This window comes from Phyllobates terribilis, unplaced genomic scaffold (genome assembly GCF_046119375.1).
Source record: "Phyllobates terribilis strain yellow unplaced genomic scaffold, ASM4611937v1 Scaffold_678__1_contigs__length_833336, whole genome shotgun sequence".
In the NCBI taxonomy this organism is placed as follows: Eukaryota; Metazoa; Chordata; class Amphibia; order Anura; family Dendrobatidae; genus Phyllobates; species Phyllobates terribilis.
In genome coordinates this window covers 260,315-281,810 of record NW_027363438.1, presented here as the reverse complement: position 1 = coordinate 281,810, position 21,496 = coordinate 260,315, and the positions used below count along the sequence as shown (strand labels likewise).

Here is a 21,496-nt window from a genome sequence, read left to right as displayed (position 1 = left end):
CAAAGAGTGAGCGGAGCTTTGCAGGGAGAAACATAACAGAGCACAGCAACAGAGTCCTCATAATTTACAACATTGTATTGGAGTGGATTTTTTGAGGACCTCATTTTAGCAACTCCATTCTAGCTGATTCACTAGAGAGCCGTCTAGATCGGTGTGGATTTTTTGAGGATCTTCCTGTAGCCTTCACTCTGTACAGTTTGGTGCTGAGGTGACTGGAATTAAGTTTTTCAAAGATTAGGTGTAGCCTCGTGAGGAAAAACATAACAGAGCGCAGCCGACAGTCCTCATAATTTACAACATAGGATTGGAGTGGATTTTTTGAGGTCCTCATTTGAGCAACTCCATTCTAGCTGATTCACTAGTGAGCCATCTAGATCGGAGTGGATTTTTTGAGGACCTCATTTTAGCAACTCCATTCTAGCTGATTCACTAGAGAGCCGTCTAGATCGGAGTGGGTATTTTGAGGATATCCCTGTAGCCTCCAAACTGTACAGTTTGGTGCTGAGGTGACGGGAATCGAGTTTTTCAAAGAGTGAGCGGAGCTTTGCAGGGAGAAACATAACAGAGCACAGCAACAGAGTCCTCATAATTTACAACATTGTATTGGAGTGGATTTTTTGAGGACCTCATTTTAGCAACTCCATTCTAGCTGATTCACTAGAGAGCCGTCTAGATCGGTGTGGATTTTTTGAGGATCTTCCTGTAGCCTTCACTCTGTACAGTTTGGTGCTGAGGTGACAGGAATTAAGTTTTTCAAAGATTAGGTGTAGCCTCGTGAGGAAAAACATAACAGAGCGCAGCCGACAGTCCTCATAATTTACAACATAGGATTGGAGTGGATTTTTTGAGGTCCTCATTTGAGCAACTCCATTCTAGCTGATTCACTAGTGAGCCGTCTAGATCGGAGTGGATTTTTTGAGGACCTCATTTTAGCAACTCCATTCTAGCTGATTCACTAGAGAGCCGTCTAGATCGGAGTGGGTATTTTGAGGATATCCCTGTAGCCTCCAAACTGTACAGTTTGGTGCTGAGGTGACGGGAATCGAGTTTTTCAAAGAGTGAGCGGAGCTTTGCAGGGAGAAACATAACAGAGCGCAGCAACAGAGTCCTCATAATTTCCAACATTGTATTGGAGTGGATTTTTTGAGGTCCTCATTTGAGCAACTCCATTCTAGCTGATTCACTAGTGAGCCGTCTAGATCGGAGTGGATTTTTTGAGGATCTTCCTGTAGCCTTCACTCTGTACAGTTTGGTGCTGAGGTGACTGAAATTGAGTTTTTCAAAGATTAGGTGTAGCCTCGTGAGGAAAAACATAACAGAGTGCAGCCGACAGTCCTCATAATTTACAACATAGGATTGGAGTGGATTTTTTGAGGTCCTCATTTGAGCAACTCCATTCTAGCTGATTCACTAGTGAGCCGTCTAGATCGGAGTGGATTTTTTGAGGACCTCATTTTAGCAACTCCATTCTAGCTGATTCACTAGTGAGCCGTATAGATCGCAGTGGATTTTTTGAGGATCTTCCTGTAGCCTTCACTATGTACAGTTTGGTGCTGAGGTGACGGGAATCAAGTTTTTCAAAGAGTGAGCGGAGCTTTGCAGGGAGAAACATAACAGAGCACAGCAACAGAGTCCTCATAATTTACAACATTGTATTGGAGTGGATTTTTTGAGGACCTCATTTTAGCAACTCCATTCTAGCTGATTCACTAGAGAGCCGTCTAGATCGGTGTGGATTTTTTGAGGATCTTCCTGTAGCCTTCACTCTGTACAGTTTGGTGCTGAGGTGACTGGAATTAAGTTTTTCAAAGATTAGGTGTAGCCTCGTGAGGAAAAACATAACAGAGCGCAGCCGACAGTCCTCATAATTTACAACATAGGATTGGAGTGGATTTTTTGAGGTCCTCATTTGAGCAACTCCATTCTAGCTGATTCACTAGTGAGCCGTCTAGATCGGAGTGGATTTTTTGAGGACCTCATTTTAGCAACTCCATTCTAGCTGATTCACTAGAGAGCCGTCTAGATCGGAGTGGGTATTTTGAGGATATCCCTGTAGCCTCCAAACTGTACAGTTTGGTGCTGAGGTGACGGGAATCGAGTTTTTCAAAGAGTGAGCGGAGCTTTGCAGGGAGAAACATAACAGAGCACAGCAACAGAGTCCTCATAATTTACAACATTGTATTGGAGTGGATTTTTTGAGGACCTCATTTTAGCAACTCCATTCTAGCTGATTCACTAGAGAGCCGTCTAGATCGGTGTGGATTTTTTGAGGATCTTCCTGTAGCCTTCACTCTGTACAGTTTGGTGCTGAGGTGACAGGAATTAAGTTTTTCAAAGATTAGGTGTAGCCTCGTGAGGAAAAACATAACAGAGCGCAGCCGACAGTCCTCATAATTTACAACATAGGATTGGAGTGGATTTTTTGAGGTCCTCATTTGAGCAACTCCATTCTAGCTGATTCACTAGTGAGCCGTCTAGATCGGAGTGGATTTTTTGAGGACCTCATTTTAGCAACTCCATTCTAGCTGATTCACTAGAGAGCCGTCTAGATCGGAGTGGGTATTTTGAGGATATCCCTGTAGCCTCCAAACTGTACAGTTTGGTGCTGAGGTGACGGGAATCGAGTTTTTCAAAGAGTGAGCGGAGCTTTGCAGGGAGAAACATAACAGAGCGCAGCAACAGAGTCCTCATAATTTCCAACATTGTATTGGAGTGGATTTTTTGAGGTCCTCATTTGAGCAACTCCATTCTAGCTGATTCACTAGTGAGCCGTCTAGATCGGAGTGGATTTTTTGAGGATCTTCCTGTAGCCTTCACTCTGTACAGTTTGGTGCTGAGGTGACTGAAATTGAGTTTTTCAAAGATTAGGTGTAGCCTCGTGAGGAAAAACATAACAGAGTGCAGCCGACAGTCCTCATAATTTACAACATAGGATTGGAGTGGATTTTTTGAGGTCCTCATTTGAGCAACTCCATTCTAGCTGATTCACTAGTGAGCCGTCTAGATCGGAGTGGATTTTTTGAGGACCTCATTTTAGCAACTCCATTCTAGCTGATTCACTAGAGAGCCGTCTAGATCGGAGTGGGTATTTTGAGGATATCCCTGTAGCCTCCAAACTGTACAGTTTGGTGCTGAGGTGACGGGAATCGCGTTTTTCAAAGAGTGAGCGGAGCTTTGCAGGGAGAAACATAACAGAACGCAGCAACAGAGTCCTCATAATTTCCAACATTGTATTGGAGTGGATTTTTTGAGGTCCTCATTTGAGCAACTCCATTCTAGCTGATTCACTAGTGAGCCGTCTAGATCGGAGTGGATTTTTTGAGGATCTTCCTGTAGCCTTCACTCTGTACAGTTTGGAGCTGAGGTGACTGAGGCTATGTGCCCACGTTGCATTTATGAAGCAGAAAATTTCTGCTGCATAAATGCAAGTCCTCTCCCGGAAAAACGCATGCGGAATTCCGCACGCGTTTATCGCGCTTTTTTCGCGCGTTTATCACGCGTTTTCCACATGCGGAATTGCCTTGCGTTTTTTATGCATTGGACAAAGGCAATTCCGCTTGCGGAAACGCAAAATTAAATGACATGCTGCGGATTTTTGAACGCGGCATAAACGCTGCGGAAAAATCCGCAGCATGTGCATAGAAGTTGCGGAAACCCATTGGGGATCATGGGGTGCGGGTTACCAAGCATTTTACAAGCGTTTCCGCTGCGGAAATTCCGCATCAAAAACGCTTGTAAAACGCTACGTGGGCACACAGCCTTAAATTGAGTTTTTCAAAGATTAGGTGTAGCCTCGTGAGGAAAAACATAACAGAGTGCAGCCGACAGTCCTCATAATTTACAACATAGGATTGGAGTGGATTTTTTGAGGTCCTCATTTGAGCAACTCCATTCTAGCTGATTCACTAGTGAGCCGTCTAGATCGGAGTGGATTTTTTGAGGACCTCATTTTAGCAACTCCATTCTAGCTGATTCACTAGAGAGCCGTCTAGATCGGAGTGGGTATTTTGAGGATATCCCTGTAGCCTCCAAACTGTACAGTTTGGTGCTGAGGTGACGGGAATCGCGTTTTTCAAAGAGTGAGCGGAGCTTTGCAGGGAGAAACATAACAGAGCGCAGCAACAGAGTCCTCATAATTTACAACATTGTATTGGAGTGGATCTTTTGAGGTCCTCATTTGAGCAACTCCATTCTAGCTGATTCACTAGTGAGCCGTATAGATCGCAGTGGATTTTTTGAGGACCTCATTTTAGCAACTCCATTCTAGCTGATTCACTAGAGAGCCGTCTAGATCGGGGTGGATTTTTTGAGGATCTTCCTGTAGCCTTCACTCTGTACAGTTTTGTGCTGAGGTGACTGGAATTGAGTTTTTCAAAGAGTCGGTGTAGCCTCGTGGGGAAAAACATAACAGAGTGCAGCCGACAGTCCTTATAATTTACAACATAGGATTGGAGTGGATTTTTTGAGGTCCTCATTTGAGCAACTCCATTCTAGCTGATTCACTAGAGAGCCGTCTAGATCGGAGTGGGTATTTTGAGGATATCCCTGTAGCCTCCAAACTGTACAGTTTGGTGCTGAGGTGACTGGAATTGAGTTTTTCAAAGAGTGAGAGGATCTTCGTAGGGAGAAACATAACAGAGCGCAGCAACAGAGTCCTCATAATTTACAACATTGTATTGGAGTGGATTTTTTGAGGACCTCATTTGAGCAACTCCATTCTAGCTGATTCACTAGTGAGCCGTATAGATCGGAGTGGGTTTTTAGATGATGTCCCTGTAGCTTCTATTCTGTACAGTTCATTGCTGACCTGACTAGAATGGAGTTGCTGGAGCGATGTCCTCATAGGATCAAATGCAATCTAGACGGCTCATGACTGAAACCTCCAGAATGGCGTTAATTCCAGGAGCTCCTCATAGATTCCAATCTAGTGGCATAGGAATTATATATGGATGTATGTATTGTCACTTTTTGTAACATAAATAATTACACACAGCACTGATTGTTCAGTTTTGGCCGAATTTGACTTTTACTGTATTTCCACCAATCACAGCCACAGCATCGACATTTCTGAAGAGTGGGCGGAGCTATAAAACATTTATGTGATCATTTTTGCCACTTTTGTGATGTAAATTATGATAATGTCCACCCGCTCTTCAAAATGCTGGGGCTGACCAGGACTTGTGGACAGACAAGAAAAGTAACATTTTGTCAAACATGAACAATCAGAGCTTTGTGTAAGTTTTTAAACTGTGAAAAGTGATAATATAAAAAAAATTTTTTTTAAGTTAACCAAAAAAAAAAAACTGGCCCAGCTTTGTACCTCTCACCTTTTATTAATACTGGCTTGCAAAATTTGTTTCTTAATGAATTGTGGCTGTAATCTTGTATAATGTCTGCCAAGAAATAATAAAACACCCTGCAGCAACTCCAATCTATATGTCTCAGCACAGAGATGACAAGATTGAGCTGCTGCCCTGAGGTCCATGATTTGTGGGCACAATGTACTGTGTATAAGGACGTCCTCTTTACAGAAACTTCATTCTAGATGTCTCAGTACAGAGGTGACTAGATCAGAGTTACTGCACCGAGGCTCATGATTTCTGTGCACTGTACTGTGTATATGGATGTCCTCTGTACAGCAACTCCATTCTGTCTCACTACAGAGGTGACTAGATGGGAGTTGCTGCCCTGAGGTTCATAATATTTGGGCAGGCAGTAATGTCTATAAGGGAGTCACCTGGAAACGGTGATCCCTGCACGGCCTTACTCCCCTGATGGTGGGGCCGATGAAACGCGTCGGGAGAAAACACACTTGAGATAGCGATTTATTGAGACAATTGGTCCGGAGGCTGGTATGTCACATGATGAGGGCATAGAGCTGCAAGAGAAAGTGTGGACAGTGAATAAACTCGGCGAGGTCGTTCGTCATTTCATAACGTTTTTTTAGCACACACAAGTCTTTTGATTGTTTTATCAGGTATATCCAGGTAGAAACTTTAATAGAGCTAATGTATCCTGACATCTCCTGGTGAGGGATGTCTGGAGCCAGGACCATCTTAAGTTCAAATCTAATGAGATAAAGATACTGCTGAGTTCTAGGCCCTATTATTGATGCTTTGCATTAAAGGCAAAAAAGAGGGAGGAGAGGGTTCAACTCACCATCCCCTCGGAGTTTGTTTGTATGCTGCGTTCTTCACCCCCGCCCTCTCATCAAGACTGGCATGAACATTAATCAGGTGCATAGTTCTTTTAAGGTGATAACGCAGCAATTTAGCTCGAGTAGTTAATATTTTGTATGCATTTATGTACAGTACAGACCAAAAGTTTGGACACACCTCATTTAAAGATTTTTCTGTATTTTCATGACTTTGAAAACTGTACATTCACACTGAAGGCATCAAAACTATGAATTAACACATGTGGAATTATATACGTAACAAAAAAGTATGAAACAACGGAAAATATGTCTTATATTCTAGGTTCTTCAAAGAGAATGCCAAGAGTGTGCAAAGCAGTCATCAAAGCAAAAGGTGGCTACTTTGAAGAACCTAGAATATAAGACATATTTTCAGTTTTTTCACACTTTTTTTTTTGTTAAGTATATAATTCCACATGTGTTAATTCATAGTTTTGATGCCTTCAGTGTGAATGGACAATTTTCATAGTCATGAAAATACAGAAAAATCTTTAAATGAGAAGGTGTGTCCAAACTTTTGGTCTGTACTGTACATAAATGACATAGCCGAGTGCTGTGATGGCCTATTTTTTATTAGTCCCATACAGAATCCATGAATGGATGGACAGACCTGTGCTATGTATACGTGAAAATTACTTAATTAAACATGGACAGTCTTTCCTAAGTAACATTGGGGTCCCTGGTGGTCCTAACCTCAGCAACTTATGTTTTATCCAATATGACTAACAGCACGTCCCTCACTCGGCCTGTGTTCATGGACTGTAATGTAATCAGGCCTAGGTCAACATTTCTTGTTGCATCTAGTGGATGTGAACCCTTCCCCCATCCAGAGGCTGATCCCAGTAGACAGAACAATAGACTCATATTTGGCCCAGTCAGTTGCGTGGTGACTCCCAACGCTGGAGGGTCTCAGGCTGCGGCCAGATCCTCGTGGCGTGTGTGGATTGATAGAAGTTGCCATGTGGGATTGTGTTGTGTCCCTCATCTGCTGGACCCATTGAACTCATCCAAGGACTATTTCTATATTTTCCCTGGCGTCGGATTACCGGGAGACACCCCCGGACTTGTTTCTGCTGTTATGGACTCTTTGCGGACTAGCAGAATTACCTTCATTCGTGCTGTTCCATTTTCCCTGTTCAATCCAACGAGATTTATTTGATCATCGGCCTGGTGTCCCTTCCTGCTCTGTCACACACCCCGTCACAGTGACCACTAAAAATTTAGTTCTCCAGGCCACCTGGAATGCAAAACCACCACAGAAGGTTGTGATGCACCAAGATTGCCAAAGAAACACTGCTGTGACCTAATAAAATAGTCTGCAGGAGGAACACGATCCACATTGTTGCAGATCTATTATTGTGGACATTTGTGTAGATACTTCTGGATTTTTTGAAAATATAACGTTTATACACCTTGATAGTTTGATCTCTATCAGTTACTGGTCATTAATGCCACAACAAGCTTCTCTCAAACTGTTTAATTAAAAAAAATATAAATAACAAAACATTGACAAAGGCAAAACGTTTGTACCAGAGTAACCTGTGATTTTAGTTACATATAAAAAACATCTATATGAAGAAGTTACTGACATTTGTAAAATACAAAAAGTAACAAACAAATGTAACATTACACAAAACATGTTGCTCATAGTTCCTGCCATTAGAATGAGGTCTGTATGTAGTACACTAAGATGGCACGGATCATCCACAATCAATGGAGGACTTCTGAGATATGAAGACTTTGAATTGATATTGCGTGTCATGGTGCGCAGAAGTAATGGCAGAGATCACATGGATCAGGTCACACAAGGAGGCAGGATCTGCTTTGAATGGTTTTTCCAAACAAAATACATTTTCATCAATAGATCTTGGGATAAGGCCGGCTTTCTTTCAGCTTTCCCGGCCCATTAAGATACTTTGTTCTGCCCTCAGCAGTGCAGAGAGAAGTGCACCTGCGCAGGAGCGCAATGGAGGAGACTGTGTATATGACATAGGACGCGTTATCCAAATGAAGCAGACCAGGACGCCATTCACAAAATAGGAGGCGTTGTGCCCAGATCAGCAAGGCCCAACAGACCAGGCTGCCCCTCCAGTGAGAATAAATGCTGTTTTTTAAATTATTACAGACTGGCCTGGGGACTTGTATACAGCCTTGTGGAATAAGGTGATGGAAGGTGAACATGATGGGGGACGACTACTGGGCGCTTCACAGAGAAGGTCCACAGCCTTGTATAAGACAAAAGGGAGCGAGAGAAGCTTTGAAGGGAATAGGAGCAAAAATTAATTTCCAATAATGTTGCCGAATGACTGGTGAACACATTTTTATATATAATAGTGTAAATTTGTGGGTACAATAAAGAGGTCTCTTGTACATGTAGCTTATACGCAATTTTGTGTGCATTTTTTAGGGGGGCAAAATCAATACTTTTGGGTGGGCAGGGGGGGTCAGGGCATAAAAAAAAATAAAAGTCAGTCATTGGATTTGAATAAATTTTCATAAAGCCAAATTTTACATACCTGTATCATTATTCCAAGACCTATTAAAGTGTATATTGTTCATGTGATAAACCCTTTACTGTTTTTGTTTGTAGCGAATATGTTAATGTGCAACAGATATTATACACACACACATAATATGCATATATAAATAGAATAGTAAACAACTATTTCAAGCCACTTAAAGTGGTAAAGTGCAAAGAAAAAGAAATCCAACTCGTAAATATTAAATTAAAATTAGTTCCATCAAGTTTGCTATAACCTAAGGTCAGCATTGGAAGACAGTATGATTATTTAACAGACATTTGAAGAGGAGGCCGGGCATTTGACCAGACCTTTCTATCAGCCTTGTCCAATTGTAATCTTCAAATCTACAGGAGAAGACTGATGGATGGGCCTAGTTACATGTGCTTTCACCAGCAGCCATTGCATGGAGTGGAGAACTGTGCAGTCTGTGAGGATAAAGTGTCAACTGTATAATAGTAAGTACCACAAAAATAGGTCCTCAACACATCTGATTAATCTTTATTTTATGTGCCTGACCTTATTAACTTATTCTGCAGCCACAATAGACACTGTAATACAGCAGCCATAAGAGATAAATAGTGCAAAATTTTCAATTACAACTAGTTTGCTAAATATTTTTTTCTAGGTCATAAACGTATGAATTCAAGAAAAGTAACTAGCAACTAGCCACAAAAGGTGGACAAGCTCTAAGTGTGAGATAGATATATATAATCTCTATCTATATCAAAAACACCCAACCCTACCTAAAGTAAATTTTTGTTTTTATTCTCTAGGCACATGGGACAGTAAAAGCGTTTTCTTGTTGTAACAAGTTTGTCATCTTTTTTGATATTTACACATGCTAAGTGAAACCATGATTTGCACAAGGAACATTCCACCATATGTTCATGTGCTTTGTACACGTGGCAAAGGCAGTAAGTTGTAAGAGTTAACCTTTTTTTATATATTTTCTGACGAAGCTTGGTTTCATAAGGAAATAATTCCAAACGACCCTTTTCTAGGCATAAAATTAGATGACTGCGCATCTCAGCCTGGTTAAATTCTACACTCTTTAGATCTACACCTTCGGCTAATGCCACTGCATTGGCAATTGCAAAAAGCCCACAATCATTTGCTCCATTTTGTTTCTGGCAACACATAATTGTAACATCCAGAATTTTATTACAGCCGTGGAAAAGTGGTTTGTACATTTTCAAAATTTGTTTTTTCAGAGTGTCAGAAATGGAAGAGGAGTGCAATGAGTTAAATACAGTGACCGAATTGTTGTTACATGCTGAAACTAGCCAATGTGCGCCAACATGGTGGATCTGGATGATATGGCTGCCAGTTACCAAAGGAATGTCAGAATGGGCCAACACTACTGTGTCCATCAAACCTGATACTTTAGGGCATGCTTTTATAATTAAATTCTGGCACGCATTAATTATATTATCGTCTAACCATTCTTGCTCGGTTATCAAGGCACGATCCCTGAAGCTCAATTTTATATTCTTTACAGTGACCCACACACAATCCAGCTTTTCTGTTGGGGGTGTTTGTGGGGTAGCCCCTTGTCCATCTACATTCACAGTTTCCCATACATCAGCTGTTTTATTCTCTGCCTTAGATCCTACTCTGTGAATGTCCATGTTTTTTTGTTTCCCATATTTTCTTACAGGAAGCTCCTGTATAGCTTTTGAGACTGTTATTTTTGGTGCTGGTTTCAGTGGCAAGCCACCTTCTTGGGGGATTTGTTCCCGTAATTGTAAATACAAATTACTTAATTCAACAGTGAGATGTTTCACAAAGTCTTGATTGTCCAAAAGATATACTGAGTCTATAAATCTTTTTAACACTTTGACACAATGGCGAATCAAATAGGTCAGCCGATTTCTCCTCCTAGAGGGCAATTCGTGCAGTGTTGGATCTGAACGGACACTATTTTGTGGTCTACACTCGTGTTCTTGTAAACCATTGTCACAATGCCTAGTGTTTGTGTCCACAAAACAATCACTATCCAGGATAAAAAGGGGGTTTTCAGAGTATGCTGGATTAATGTCATGCCACTGCCAATTTGCAACACGCAAAATTAAACACATGTGTTTACATGGTAGCAGAAATTTCTGCCAGTCTTTGCATGTGCAAGTGGGCCCATCCAATCCAACACAAACAGTATGCATTTTTTCTAAGTCAATTGCAGACTCGCTTTTAACTTCAAAAAGTCCCTTATCAGAGTCCAAACATTTAAGGTGTGACAAATCAAGGCCACTGTAGTAACGCTGCATTACATGGTCAATGAATCCACGAGGCCGATTTTTTAAAAACGATGGGACTTCTACGACGTATTTTCGGTAATAGTCAGAACTCGTTAAATTCATCTGTACGTATCTGTGAAAATAAAACAAGTCAGTTAAAAAAAAAAAAGCTGTTAACCTGAAGGTATAGGGTGAATTGACAGGTTAATAGGGTTTGGAAGCCGCACTGAAAGCCCTGCTGCTGTGAGTAGAGATGGGCAAACTGCTCGGTTTTACCCGGGTTTGTGAGCGGGGTTGCTTTGTTAAAGCAAACTGCTAATAACCATACTGATTATACTTACCGAGTCTGCGTTGTCTTCCAGCTCTGCTGCGGTGCTGCATCACTTTCGGGGGGAATAGTCACGTGACTGGCCACAGCCAATCACATACACTCAGAAGATAAGGGGCGGCCCAGAAGTGACGCAGCGATTCTTCACAGCAGGAAGAGAGAACGCCTACCCAGTAAGTATATTAGGTGTAGTAACTATTTGCTTGCTTTAACGGAGTAACCCCGGTCACGAACCCGGGTAAAGCCAAACAGTTCGCCCATCCCTAGCCATGAACAACTGAAGATGTTTCCTTAGCAGTGCATCAGTAAATAGTGCGCAGTGGCTGTAAACACATCCCGACACTGACTGACAGCTGGCTGTACAGTGCATCAGTAGAGAGGTTGTGGCTTCAAAATCTATCATTTGCCAATGGATGATGTGGATATTCATGTGATTAAAACAAAATTCTAATTTCATTAGTCTGCTACAACAAACAGAAAAAAAAAATAATTTGAAGTTGAAACACTCACTCTGGGGTATCTATACACCCATTTTTTGTTTTGTCATTTAAAAACAAACAAAAACAAATACAAGAACCTGTTTAATAGTAATAAATGAAGTTTTAAAACATAGCCTTCAAAAATTATGTGAAAAAAAAAAGCATTATATTTTGGACTTTTTGGTCCCATTCTTGGTTTTGCATAAAGTGGTTGTCCAATGCTTGGACTACTCCTTCTCACTCCCCATGTTCAACCCCAGAATAATAAAGCCTATACTCCCCTCTAGTGCCAGTCCGGTTCCAGTGATGTCCGAACTCGCGTTTCCATAGCCCAGGTGCCATTTTTATGACATGTGAGCTTCACAACCAATCATCACCAGTTTCCTTCTCCCCACCTTCAAATTCTTAAGTGAACTCTGCATCTGCCACCCACTTCATATCAATTGCTCCTGCATACCAAGGCAAGGAGAATGAAGGTGGAGGTGACTAGTCTCGGACCTTGCTTGTCATAACAATGTCATCTAGGCTCCAGGAAGGATCGTTCTGACATCGCTTGAACAGTGCCGGCCCAAGGGTATTTTTTTCTTTTTAGATGGGTGCGCACATGGAGAATAAGAAGTGGTTGTCCTACAAGTGGACAACCCCTTAAAGCTGGAGACACACTGGGCAAAATGCATGCGATATACTCGCAAGAGTCTCGCATGCCTCACCTGGCACGACCGCCAGCTCTCTGGACAGGAGTGTATCAGGTGCATGTGTTTCTGTAAAGCTGCTGACCCGATCCTGTCCAGAGAGCCGGTGGTCGTGCCAGTTGAGGCATGTGAGACTCGTGGGAGTATCTCACATGCATTTCACCCAGTGTGTTTCTGGCTTTAAAGCAACATTCCATGCTTTTTTTTTTTATTTATTGCACCACTGGAGTGGTGCTTTAAATTTAATTCCCCTGCCTCTTGTCTTATACTTACCCTCCCGACCCGTGGCTTCATCCTTTAAGTGCCGCGTCACTCCTATGGCAACATCTTTTGTATAGAAGTCCGAAGTAACCTCACAAGTGTTCAATGCAGTATGAGAGGCAGATCTAGGCTCTCGTAAAGATGTATTGATTTGTGACCTACAGCAACCCCATAAAAAACTGGAGCTGCTGGCAGATCCCAAATCTCCACTAACTGTAGTAACGCTGGAAACAGATGAAAACTGAGGCAGGTGAGTGTAAAGACTGGAGCCAGAGGCCTTGCATTTAAGCACCACTGTACTGTTAAAAAAAAAAAAAAAAAAAAGATAAATTGTGCTTTAAGTAATGGGCAACCCGAAATACGATCCATGATGCCTGAATCACAGGCAGCATAAAAGATACTGGCTACATTATATTGTAGATATCTTGGTTCATAGTAACTCTGTAAAGCATGCTGGTACCATGTGTCTTAGATGACAAGTGCTTGAAGCACGTCTGTCCACAGAAAGCTTCTGTACATCACACTTCAAAAACTGATAGGGAGAGACCTGTCAGTCATACAGAGCAGGACAGGGAGAATAGTTTGGGGAAGGACCTGCTGTTTGCACTTGTAATCTGAGACACGTGGTTCCCAGCATGCTTTTCAGAGTTACTAAGAAATGCTGCAACATCCTGGAGTAAGATAACACATCTGCAATATAATCTAGCCAGTATCATGTATGCTGCCTGCAGTTCGGGCATCATGGATCTGATGACAGGATCCCTTTAAAAAGGAATATTCAAAGATTAAATTGATTTACTAACTAGAAAAAAACCTATGTGAAAAAATGCAGGTAAATGGGAGAAGAAAACAGCTAAAAAATATTTAACACTATTGGTAAGGTTAAGTTCATGATATGTATGATTACAGGCATACACTAAAAAGTACTGAAAAGGACTTACTTTTGATACATATCTGTGAAAAATTCAAAATGCAGAACACGGATCAACTGGCTTAAATTACAGTTTTTCAGACTTGATAGATAAGAATGCTTCAAAGTCTGATGTTGCCTTTCTAGACCATTGTTGGTATTGATTCCAAATTGTTGTGTCCCAGTACGATACACATGTGCCCATTTCTTGTAAGAAAAAAAAAATCATGTTAGAGCATACTGATACGGCAAAGCAGCCCTATAAAGTAACAATTAAAAATAAAAAAATGGTGTTATGAAGACAGATTTTACTTACAAGATATAGATAACATACAGCTTGTTATGCCAAGCAAGCCTTTAACCCTGCTCTGCATATTGTAAAAACTATGTTTCTTTGTACTTGATGCAAAAAATATATGTTGTTTTGAGTAAAAATTTACTTGCCTGTGATTAGGTAGTATTTTCAATCAGATTTGAAATATTGGATATTAATATAATCATAATGACCCATAAAATAAATCTATAGTATCAATAAATCTAAAATCAAAAGATATTTGTTGGTTTACCTTTATATCCGGTAGCCATTTATGTGAGAACCACATTCTCAACATCTTATTTCTCTTCCAGACATTGCTAGATGTTAGAGTAGCCAAGGCTGTATCATGTTCTTCTCTTGAAGAAGCAAGAGCTATGCCCCGAAGCAAGGCCAGAACTTCTTTTTTATTTTCATGAACACCATGCACTTTTTGGTTAACCCATTCTGTCCAAGCTTTCTCCCGATGAAAGTCACACAACTTTATGTCAGCATCTAAACATAATATTTTAAAGAAAGTTACAAATTAACTAAACTATTACTTGTATCTAATATTTAAAGGGGCTGTCCTCTACTCAGCCAACCCCTTCTCAGTTTCTAAATTTACCCACAACAAAATAATACCTACATAATTTCTGGCACTGTTCCAGAGGTCAGCAATGGCTCTCCCAGTGCTTGCATGACATCCAATGTGTTCAATTAGCAACCGCTTCACTCACCCCTCCTAAGAAATCAGAAACCTGAAGTAACAGCAGTGGACACTGGATATGTCACACAATACCTCCCTGCAAGCAATGTTACAAGAGCTCCAGGAGAGACAGTGCTGAAACGGTCTCCAAGTAGTGGATAACCGTTCTAACCTATGCATGACCAAAAAAGGTCCAGAGCACCACAATAATGAAGATTTGCTTAAAAATGTGTGGGCCAGTACCCAACATTTCATTTCAAAATATCTATTTTTAAACCATTATCAATGTAACTACCTTTACTCTAAACTAACAAAACACTTATACTTATCTAGCTAACCCCCCCTTTTTTGGGGTTGAGGAGGGGGGGGGGTGGCGGCGAGGGGAGAGAGGGAATTCCTTCACTTTGTCTTGTCAAAGAACAGGATGTCACAGGAGACCAGGGTTGCAATTACATTTCTTCATCATCCCTCACCTGTACTGGAACACAATGCTATCAGGAGGAGGGGCTGCAGTTATTTACTATAGGAGTCTTGACTCTCAGCCGTCACAAGACATCCTGGATAGTGATGAGTGAACTTTGCTCGAACGTGTTTGCCCATTTCAGATTCGGCAAGAACATGGCCGATTCAGTTTGGGTTGGTCAGACCAGACCAATTTCCAAAAAAGTCAGCGAACAAAGGTTTGCTCAGTGAGTGATCGGATTAAAAAAAGCATTACTGCGTTTAAGTGATGCTTTTCTTCTACCTTCTGACTGTGTAGGATAACGGGTAGGATAGCGGGTGGGATGTGTTTGCATGTGTTTGTTGAGAGGAGGGGTGTGGGAACAGTAGTGTCAGACTATTTTTTTTCTCTTGCACGGCATTTTCTGTGTGCATGTTGCAGGTCAGCCGCCAATCAGGGCGAATAAAACATCCATAAGTTGAAGACACAAGGGCTTGTGTCATTTTATGGCTGTTTCTTTAGATACCAAAATCACGTCTGTAGGGATATAAGAAGCAGACATTTGCAGTCGCCACCATTTTCAGTGTTACTGGTTAGACACATTGCTGCTGCACTCCGTACAGCTCCATCCGCGTTACACAATTAGATAGCTAGTACTCCATCGCTTTTTAGCATTTTGTGCCGAGAACAAGTGTAATTCCTAAACCTGTGTGTGTTGCCAAAGCTGCGGTTTTTTTTGCATTCAGGAAGCGATTGCCATATCCATCAGTTTCCCCTAAAAAGGTTGAATTTGGCCTCAAACAAGTGCTTACCAAATCTGTGTGCAGAAAAGCCGAGTGGGAAATCCTGAGTAGGGATGGGTGAACTTGTGGTTTTTACCTGGGTTCGTGACTGGGGTTGCAGTGTTAAAGCAAGTTAATGGCTAATAATCAGGCTGATTATACTTACCATGTCCGCGTTATCCCGTTCAGCTGTGCCGCGACGCTGTGTCAATTCCAGGGAGAATAGTCACGTGACTTGCCACAGCCAATTACATACACCAAGATGATAAGGTGCGGCCTGGAAGTGACGGAGCGATGCGTCACACCAGGAAGAGAGAATGCGCACCCGGTAAGTATATTAACATTATTAACTATTGGCTTACTTTATCGCCGCAACCCCGGTCACGAACCCAAACAGTTTGCCCATCCCTAATCCGGAGGTCGTGGTGGAAAGGGGAAGGGGAAAAAGTTTATTGTAAAGGGGAACTAGTCTTGGTGTTGGAGGTGTATGTGGGGGTAGGTGCTACTGGTAATATTACTGAAAGCAGTAGTAACCAAACATTGGCTTATCGTCGTATCCCAAGCGAAGTGACAACTTCTGTTACTGGATGGCCTACTCCAGTCTCTGTTTGCCAGCAGCAGAGAAATACGAGTTGTGGATGAGGCCCAGAAAGAGCTTTTGCTACAGTTAATGGAAACCACTGCATCAAGTGGCCTGTCCTGTTCCTCCACCCCATCATCAAACAGTACAGTCCTCAGAGGTGGCGCCCCAATTACCCATGTGTCACACTCACAAGTCTCCAACCGCACAAATGACTGGGGAAACACAGATGACGGCTTCTGCTGAGATGTTCACACATTATATTCCATGGGCATCAGAGGTCTGCTCCAAACATACTCCAGAGGAGGAAAGCATCTGAACCGATGCCCAAAATCTTTTGCAATCTTTCTCTGGAGATAGAGGAAATTAGGTTCTAGCAGAAATCAAAACCCTGGTTGCCAGACGTTAACCCCCCGGGGTAGAGTTGATGGCGATGATGAGAGTCAGATACCTGAGGAAAACCCGCACTGTACGTTCAGAGCAGCAAGTGTAGGAGGGCGACTCATGGCGAGGAGTTGGACAACAGAGCGGATGATGAGGTTTTAGATCTGACTTGGAATGAGCCCAGAGTAACGCAGCTGACCAGCTCAGCAGAGGAGGAAAAAAGACAGATTTTGGTAAGAACTTACCTGTAAAATCCTTTTCAGCGAAGGAAGGAAGAGGGACACAGATCCATTACTAGTGGGTAGGCGGAGCTCCACAGGATAGTTCACCTCAGATTAGAAAAAAGTGACGACCGGCCCCTCCAGCTTAGACTCCTCCTACTCCCATGTCCTTCAGTCCGTACACAAGCTAAGGAAGAGCAGACAACACCAGCGGAACAACACAACCCCCTCCGAAAATTCAGAAATGCGAGAGAACAGGTTATGCATATAAAAAAAAAAACACACAGTCCCAGGCACTACTCACTGGACCTGACAACTGCGATGAGCTGGCAATGCTGGAACAGAGCCCTAGATCGCCGACCCCAGCCCAGATGACCGCCATCAGAGAGGAGTCGCGCCGCATCTGGAAAACAATAATACACTTCTGCCATGGGAGGGTGCTGTGTCTCCCTTCCTTCCTTCGCTGAAAAGGATTTTACAGGTAAGGTCTTACCAAAATCCGTCTTTCAGCAGCAGAAGGGAAGGAAGGGAGACACAGATCCATTACTAGGGGGACGTCCCAAAGCAGTCCAGAACTCAAGGGTGGGAAACCGTGGCAGAATCGCCAACACCCCAACAACTTAGGCAAGCGCGCAACAAGAGCCGAAAACGAGATAAAGAGATAACCTAAAACCGCCGCCTGCAGGACCCTCCGTCCCAAGGCCGCATCGGCGGAAGCACTCACGTCCACTTTATCAAATTTAGTAAAAGTGTGAACGGAGCGCCAGGTAGCCGCCCGGCAGAGCTGCGCTGCCGAGGCCCCCTGACGAAAAGCCCACGACGAACCAACAGCTCTCGTGGAATGAGCTCGAACCTTAACCAGACAAGGCTCGCCCTTGAGCTGGTACGCCTCCAGGATAGCCGAACGTATCCACCGAGCTATAGTATCCTTGGAAGCCCGCACACCACGCCGACGACCAGCAGGAATCACAAAAAGAGTGTCCGACTTCCGAAACCCTTGCGTGATTGTAAGATAGAACTTCAACGTCCGCACCAAATCCAACGCGTGCAAGGCCCGCTCCTTTGGACTCTTCGGTTTCGGACAGAGGGAGGGCAACACAATGTCCTGATTGACGTGGAAACGCGACACCACTTTAGGCAGAAAATCGCAATGGGTACGAAGCACCACGTGATCTGAGTGGAACTCCAGAAAAGGGGGCGAGCAAGACAGTGCCGCCAACTCAGAAACCCTTCTCAAAGAGGTGACCTCCACCAGGAAGGCCACCTTCCAAGAAAGCAAGTAAAGCGTAGCTGAATCCATAGGCTCAAACGGTCCATGCTGAAGAGCCCCCAAGACTAGATTGAGCCGCCAAGGAGCCACAAACGCCCTCCGAGGCGGAAACTGACGTGCAACCCCACGAAAAAACGAATGCACATCCCTGCGCGAGGCAATAGCCTTCCGAAAAAGCACGGATAGTGCAAATACCTGACCCCGCAAGGTACCAACCGCCAGACCCTTGGCCAAACCACATTGCAGAAAAGCCAAGACGTTGGGAATGGAAAAAACCCTCGGGTTCCTTGACGATCCAGAACACCACGAATAGAAGGCCTCCCAAGTTCTGTGATAAATGCTAGTCGTAGCTGGACCTCTGGCCGCCCGCAAGGTGGCAATGACCTCGGCCGAAAACCCCCGACGGGTCAAGATCTCGGTCTCAAGTGCCACGCCGTCAAACGAAGTGACTTCAGGTCCGGATGGCGAATGGGCCCTTGGGTTAACAGGTCCGGGCGAAGAGGCAGTGGAAACGGAGGCGCCGCCAGAAGAGACCAGCATTAAATACCACGCCCTCCGCGGCCAATCCGGCGCCACCAAAATCGCCAAAATTCGTTCGAGTTTGATCTGCCGGATCACCAGAGGAAGCAAGGATACCGGCGGAAACATGTAGATCAGCTCGAAATGGTCCCACGGGGCTACTAGAGTATCTACCGCCACAGCCTCCGGGTCCCTGTACCTGGACGTGAACGTCGGAATCCTGGCGTTCAGCCTGGATGCCATCAAGTCCACTTGGGGAGTCCCCCAGCGGGAGCACAGCAGTGCAAAAACTTCCGGATGAAGACTCCATTCTCCGGGATCCACCTGCTCGCGACTGAGGAAGTCCGCCGTGATATTCAGCACTCCTGGGATGTGAATCGCGGAGATGGCTGGAACCCTGGACTCTGCCCATACCAGGATCCGAGAGACCTCCATCATGAGTCTGGAACTCCTCGTCCCTCCCTGATGGTTGATATACGCGACAGCTGTCGCATTGTCCGTCTGAATCCGGACCGGCAGACCGCTCAAAGGGACTGTCCAATGTCGGAGGCAGAGAAATATTGCTCTCAACTCCAGGATGTTGATAGGCAGAGACGACTCCTCTGACGACCAGACCCCCTGAACCCAGAGATCGTTCCAAACCCCCCCCAGCCAGTCAGGCTGGCATCGGTGGTAATGACCGACCACCGTGGGAGGAGGAAGGATTTCCCCAGGGATAAAGCCTCCGGACGTAACCACCATCCAAGAGACTCTCGCACCCTGCGGGAGATACCGACAGCGATCCAGCGAAGCCGCCAATCGATCCCAACGGGTCAGAATAAGATTTTGGAGACCCCAGGAATGAAATTGTGCAAACGGTACCGCTTCCATTGCCGCCACCATCAGACCCAGAAGGCGCATACACTTCCGAAGGGACATTGCCATCGCCAACCTCATAGCCTGGACATTGTGACGAAGGTTCGCTTGTTTGTCCGGAGGCAGGGACACCACTGCCCATACCGTGTCGAAAAGCATCCCCAAGAACAGGATTGACTGCGACGACTCCAATGACGACTTCTTCCAATTGACCAGCCACCCGAAGTCCTCCAGGTGCTGAAGGGAGAGATCGCGAGCTGTCACCGCCACCTCCGCTGTGGGCGACACAATTAACAGGTCGTCCAGGTAGGGGAGAATCGTAACTCCTTGCCTTCGATGGAGCGCCATGAGCGGCGCCAGAATCTTTATAAAAACCCTGGGCGCCGAGGCCAACCCGAATGGTAGGGCCACAAACTGGTAATGGGCCTGACCTATGGCGAAACGCAGGAAGCGCTGGTGAGCCCTGCCGATAGGGACATGCAAATAGGCGTTGCGGATGTCGATTGACACCAAGAAATAGTACTGTGACAGGGCCGCCACGACAGAGCGAAGAGACTCCATACGGAATTTCCGGGTACGAACATGAAAATTCAATTCTTTGAGGTCCAGAATGGGGCGAAACTTGTCCTCCTTTTTGGGGACCACAAAAAGGTTGGAGTAAAACCCCCTTCCCCGGTCCTCCGGCGGAACCGGAACCACCACACCCTGCTGCAGAAGAGAGTCGACCTCCCGCAGCAGTCAGCTTGGGCTTGGACGGGATGTGAGACTGACGAAACCTGTCCGGGGGTCGAGAATGAAACTATGAAATAGCCTGCCGACATAACCCGCGTCACCCAGGTGTCCGATACGTGGGACGCCCAAACCGACCCAAATTGTAGCAGATGACCTCCCACCCGAGAGCCCTCGAGTGGGTTCCTGGCGTCAGTCCGCCTTAGCGTGCTTTTTGTCAACCTCCCGTTTGTCCTGACGGAAATGTTTCCAGGGTGTACTGTATTTCTGGGTTGTCTTTCTGGAAGACGAGGGACGACCCGATCTCCAAGAGGGCTGACCGAACCGTCCCCTGGGCCGAAAGTACCGACAACCACTACCGGCACTTGACTTGCCAGATGTAGAAGCCGCTGCTTTCCGCTGCGGCAAAGCCGTATCCTTGTCCTTGGCCATCAGCTCCGTGAGGTCCGAACCAAAAAGCTGACCGCCCTTGTACGTCAGACTCCACAAACCTTGTTTGGATACTGCGTCTCCAGTCCACTGTTTAAGCCACAGTGCTCTCCTGACTGTGATGGCCGAGGATTGAGCCCTGGACAGAACCGAAGTAGTATCCCGCACTGCGTCCCTGCCATATCGGGCCGCCTCTTCCAACAGCTGGAAGAGCCTTTCCACCTCAGACAGCGGAGTCCCATCTTGCCACGCCGTCCGCAGCTGATCCAACCACCGCAGAGAAGCCTCACCAGCCCACATGGCCCCCAAGGCCGCTCGGAATCCATGACCCGCGGCCTCGTAGATGGACTTCGCCGCTAACTCTGTCCTTCTGTCCAAAGGTTCCTGTAGACTCGCCTTCCCTTTAAACAGGAAGCAAAGAAGATTTGCTCAGCTGAGACAATGGTACGTCCACTTCAGGAGAGGGAACCCAATTAGCGATAGTCTCCGTGGAGCAGGGATACGGGGCATCAAAAAACCGCATCTCCTGGAAGCGTTTATCCGGACACAGGAGTTCCTTCTCCACCGCCTCGTTAAGTTCATCGTGCGCCGGCAGCGTCGAACGAGCCCGACGCGACTCCTGATACAGCCGGGCCGACTTGCCAGGGAGCCTCGTCACCTCT

General features: G+C 44.7%; 1 protein-coding gene and 1 long non-coding RNA gene across 3 annotated transcripts in view; one reads left to right on the top strand and one right to left on the bottom strand.

Moving 5' to 3' along the window:
- Nucleotides 1-7,977: 7,977 nt before the first annotated feature.
- LOC141235464 (uncharacterized) overlaps nt 7,978-21,496 on the bottom strand; it is a 38,998-nt gene continuing 25,479 nt past the window's right edge. For both annotated transcript variants that reach the window (XM_073668144.1, XM_073668145.1), the window contains 3 exons: nt 14,189-14,430; nt 13,654-13,829; nt 7,978-11,085 (listed from right to left, as the gene is read on the bottom strand). In XM_073668144.1, coding sequence (XP_073524245.1) covers nt 9,462-11,085; nt 13,654-13,829; nt 14,189-14,430 — 2,042 coding nt within the window. In that variant the 3' untranslated portion in view covers nt 7,978-9,461. The remainder of the gene's footprint in view (nt 11,086-13,653; nt 13,830-14,188; nt 14,431-21,496) is intronic.
- Nucleotides 8,792-21,496, top strand: part of LOC141235465 (uncharacterized) — a 30,853-nt gene continuing 18,148 nt past the window's right edge. Inside the window, exons 1-2 of the long non-coding RNA XR_012301239.1 lie at nt 8,792-9,173; nt 11,315-11,453. This is a non-coding gene — a long non-coding RNA (uncharacterized lncRNA). The remainder of the gene's footprint in view (nt 9,174-11,314; nt 11,454-21,496) is intronic.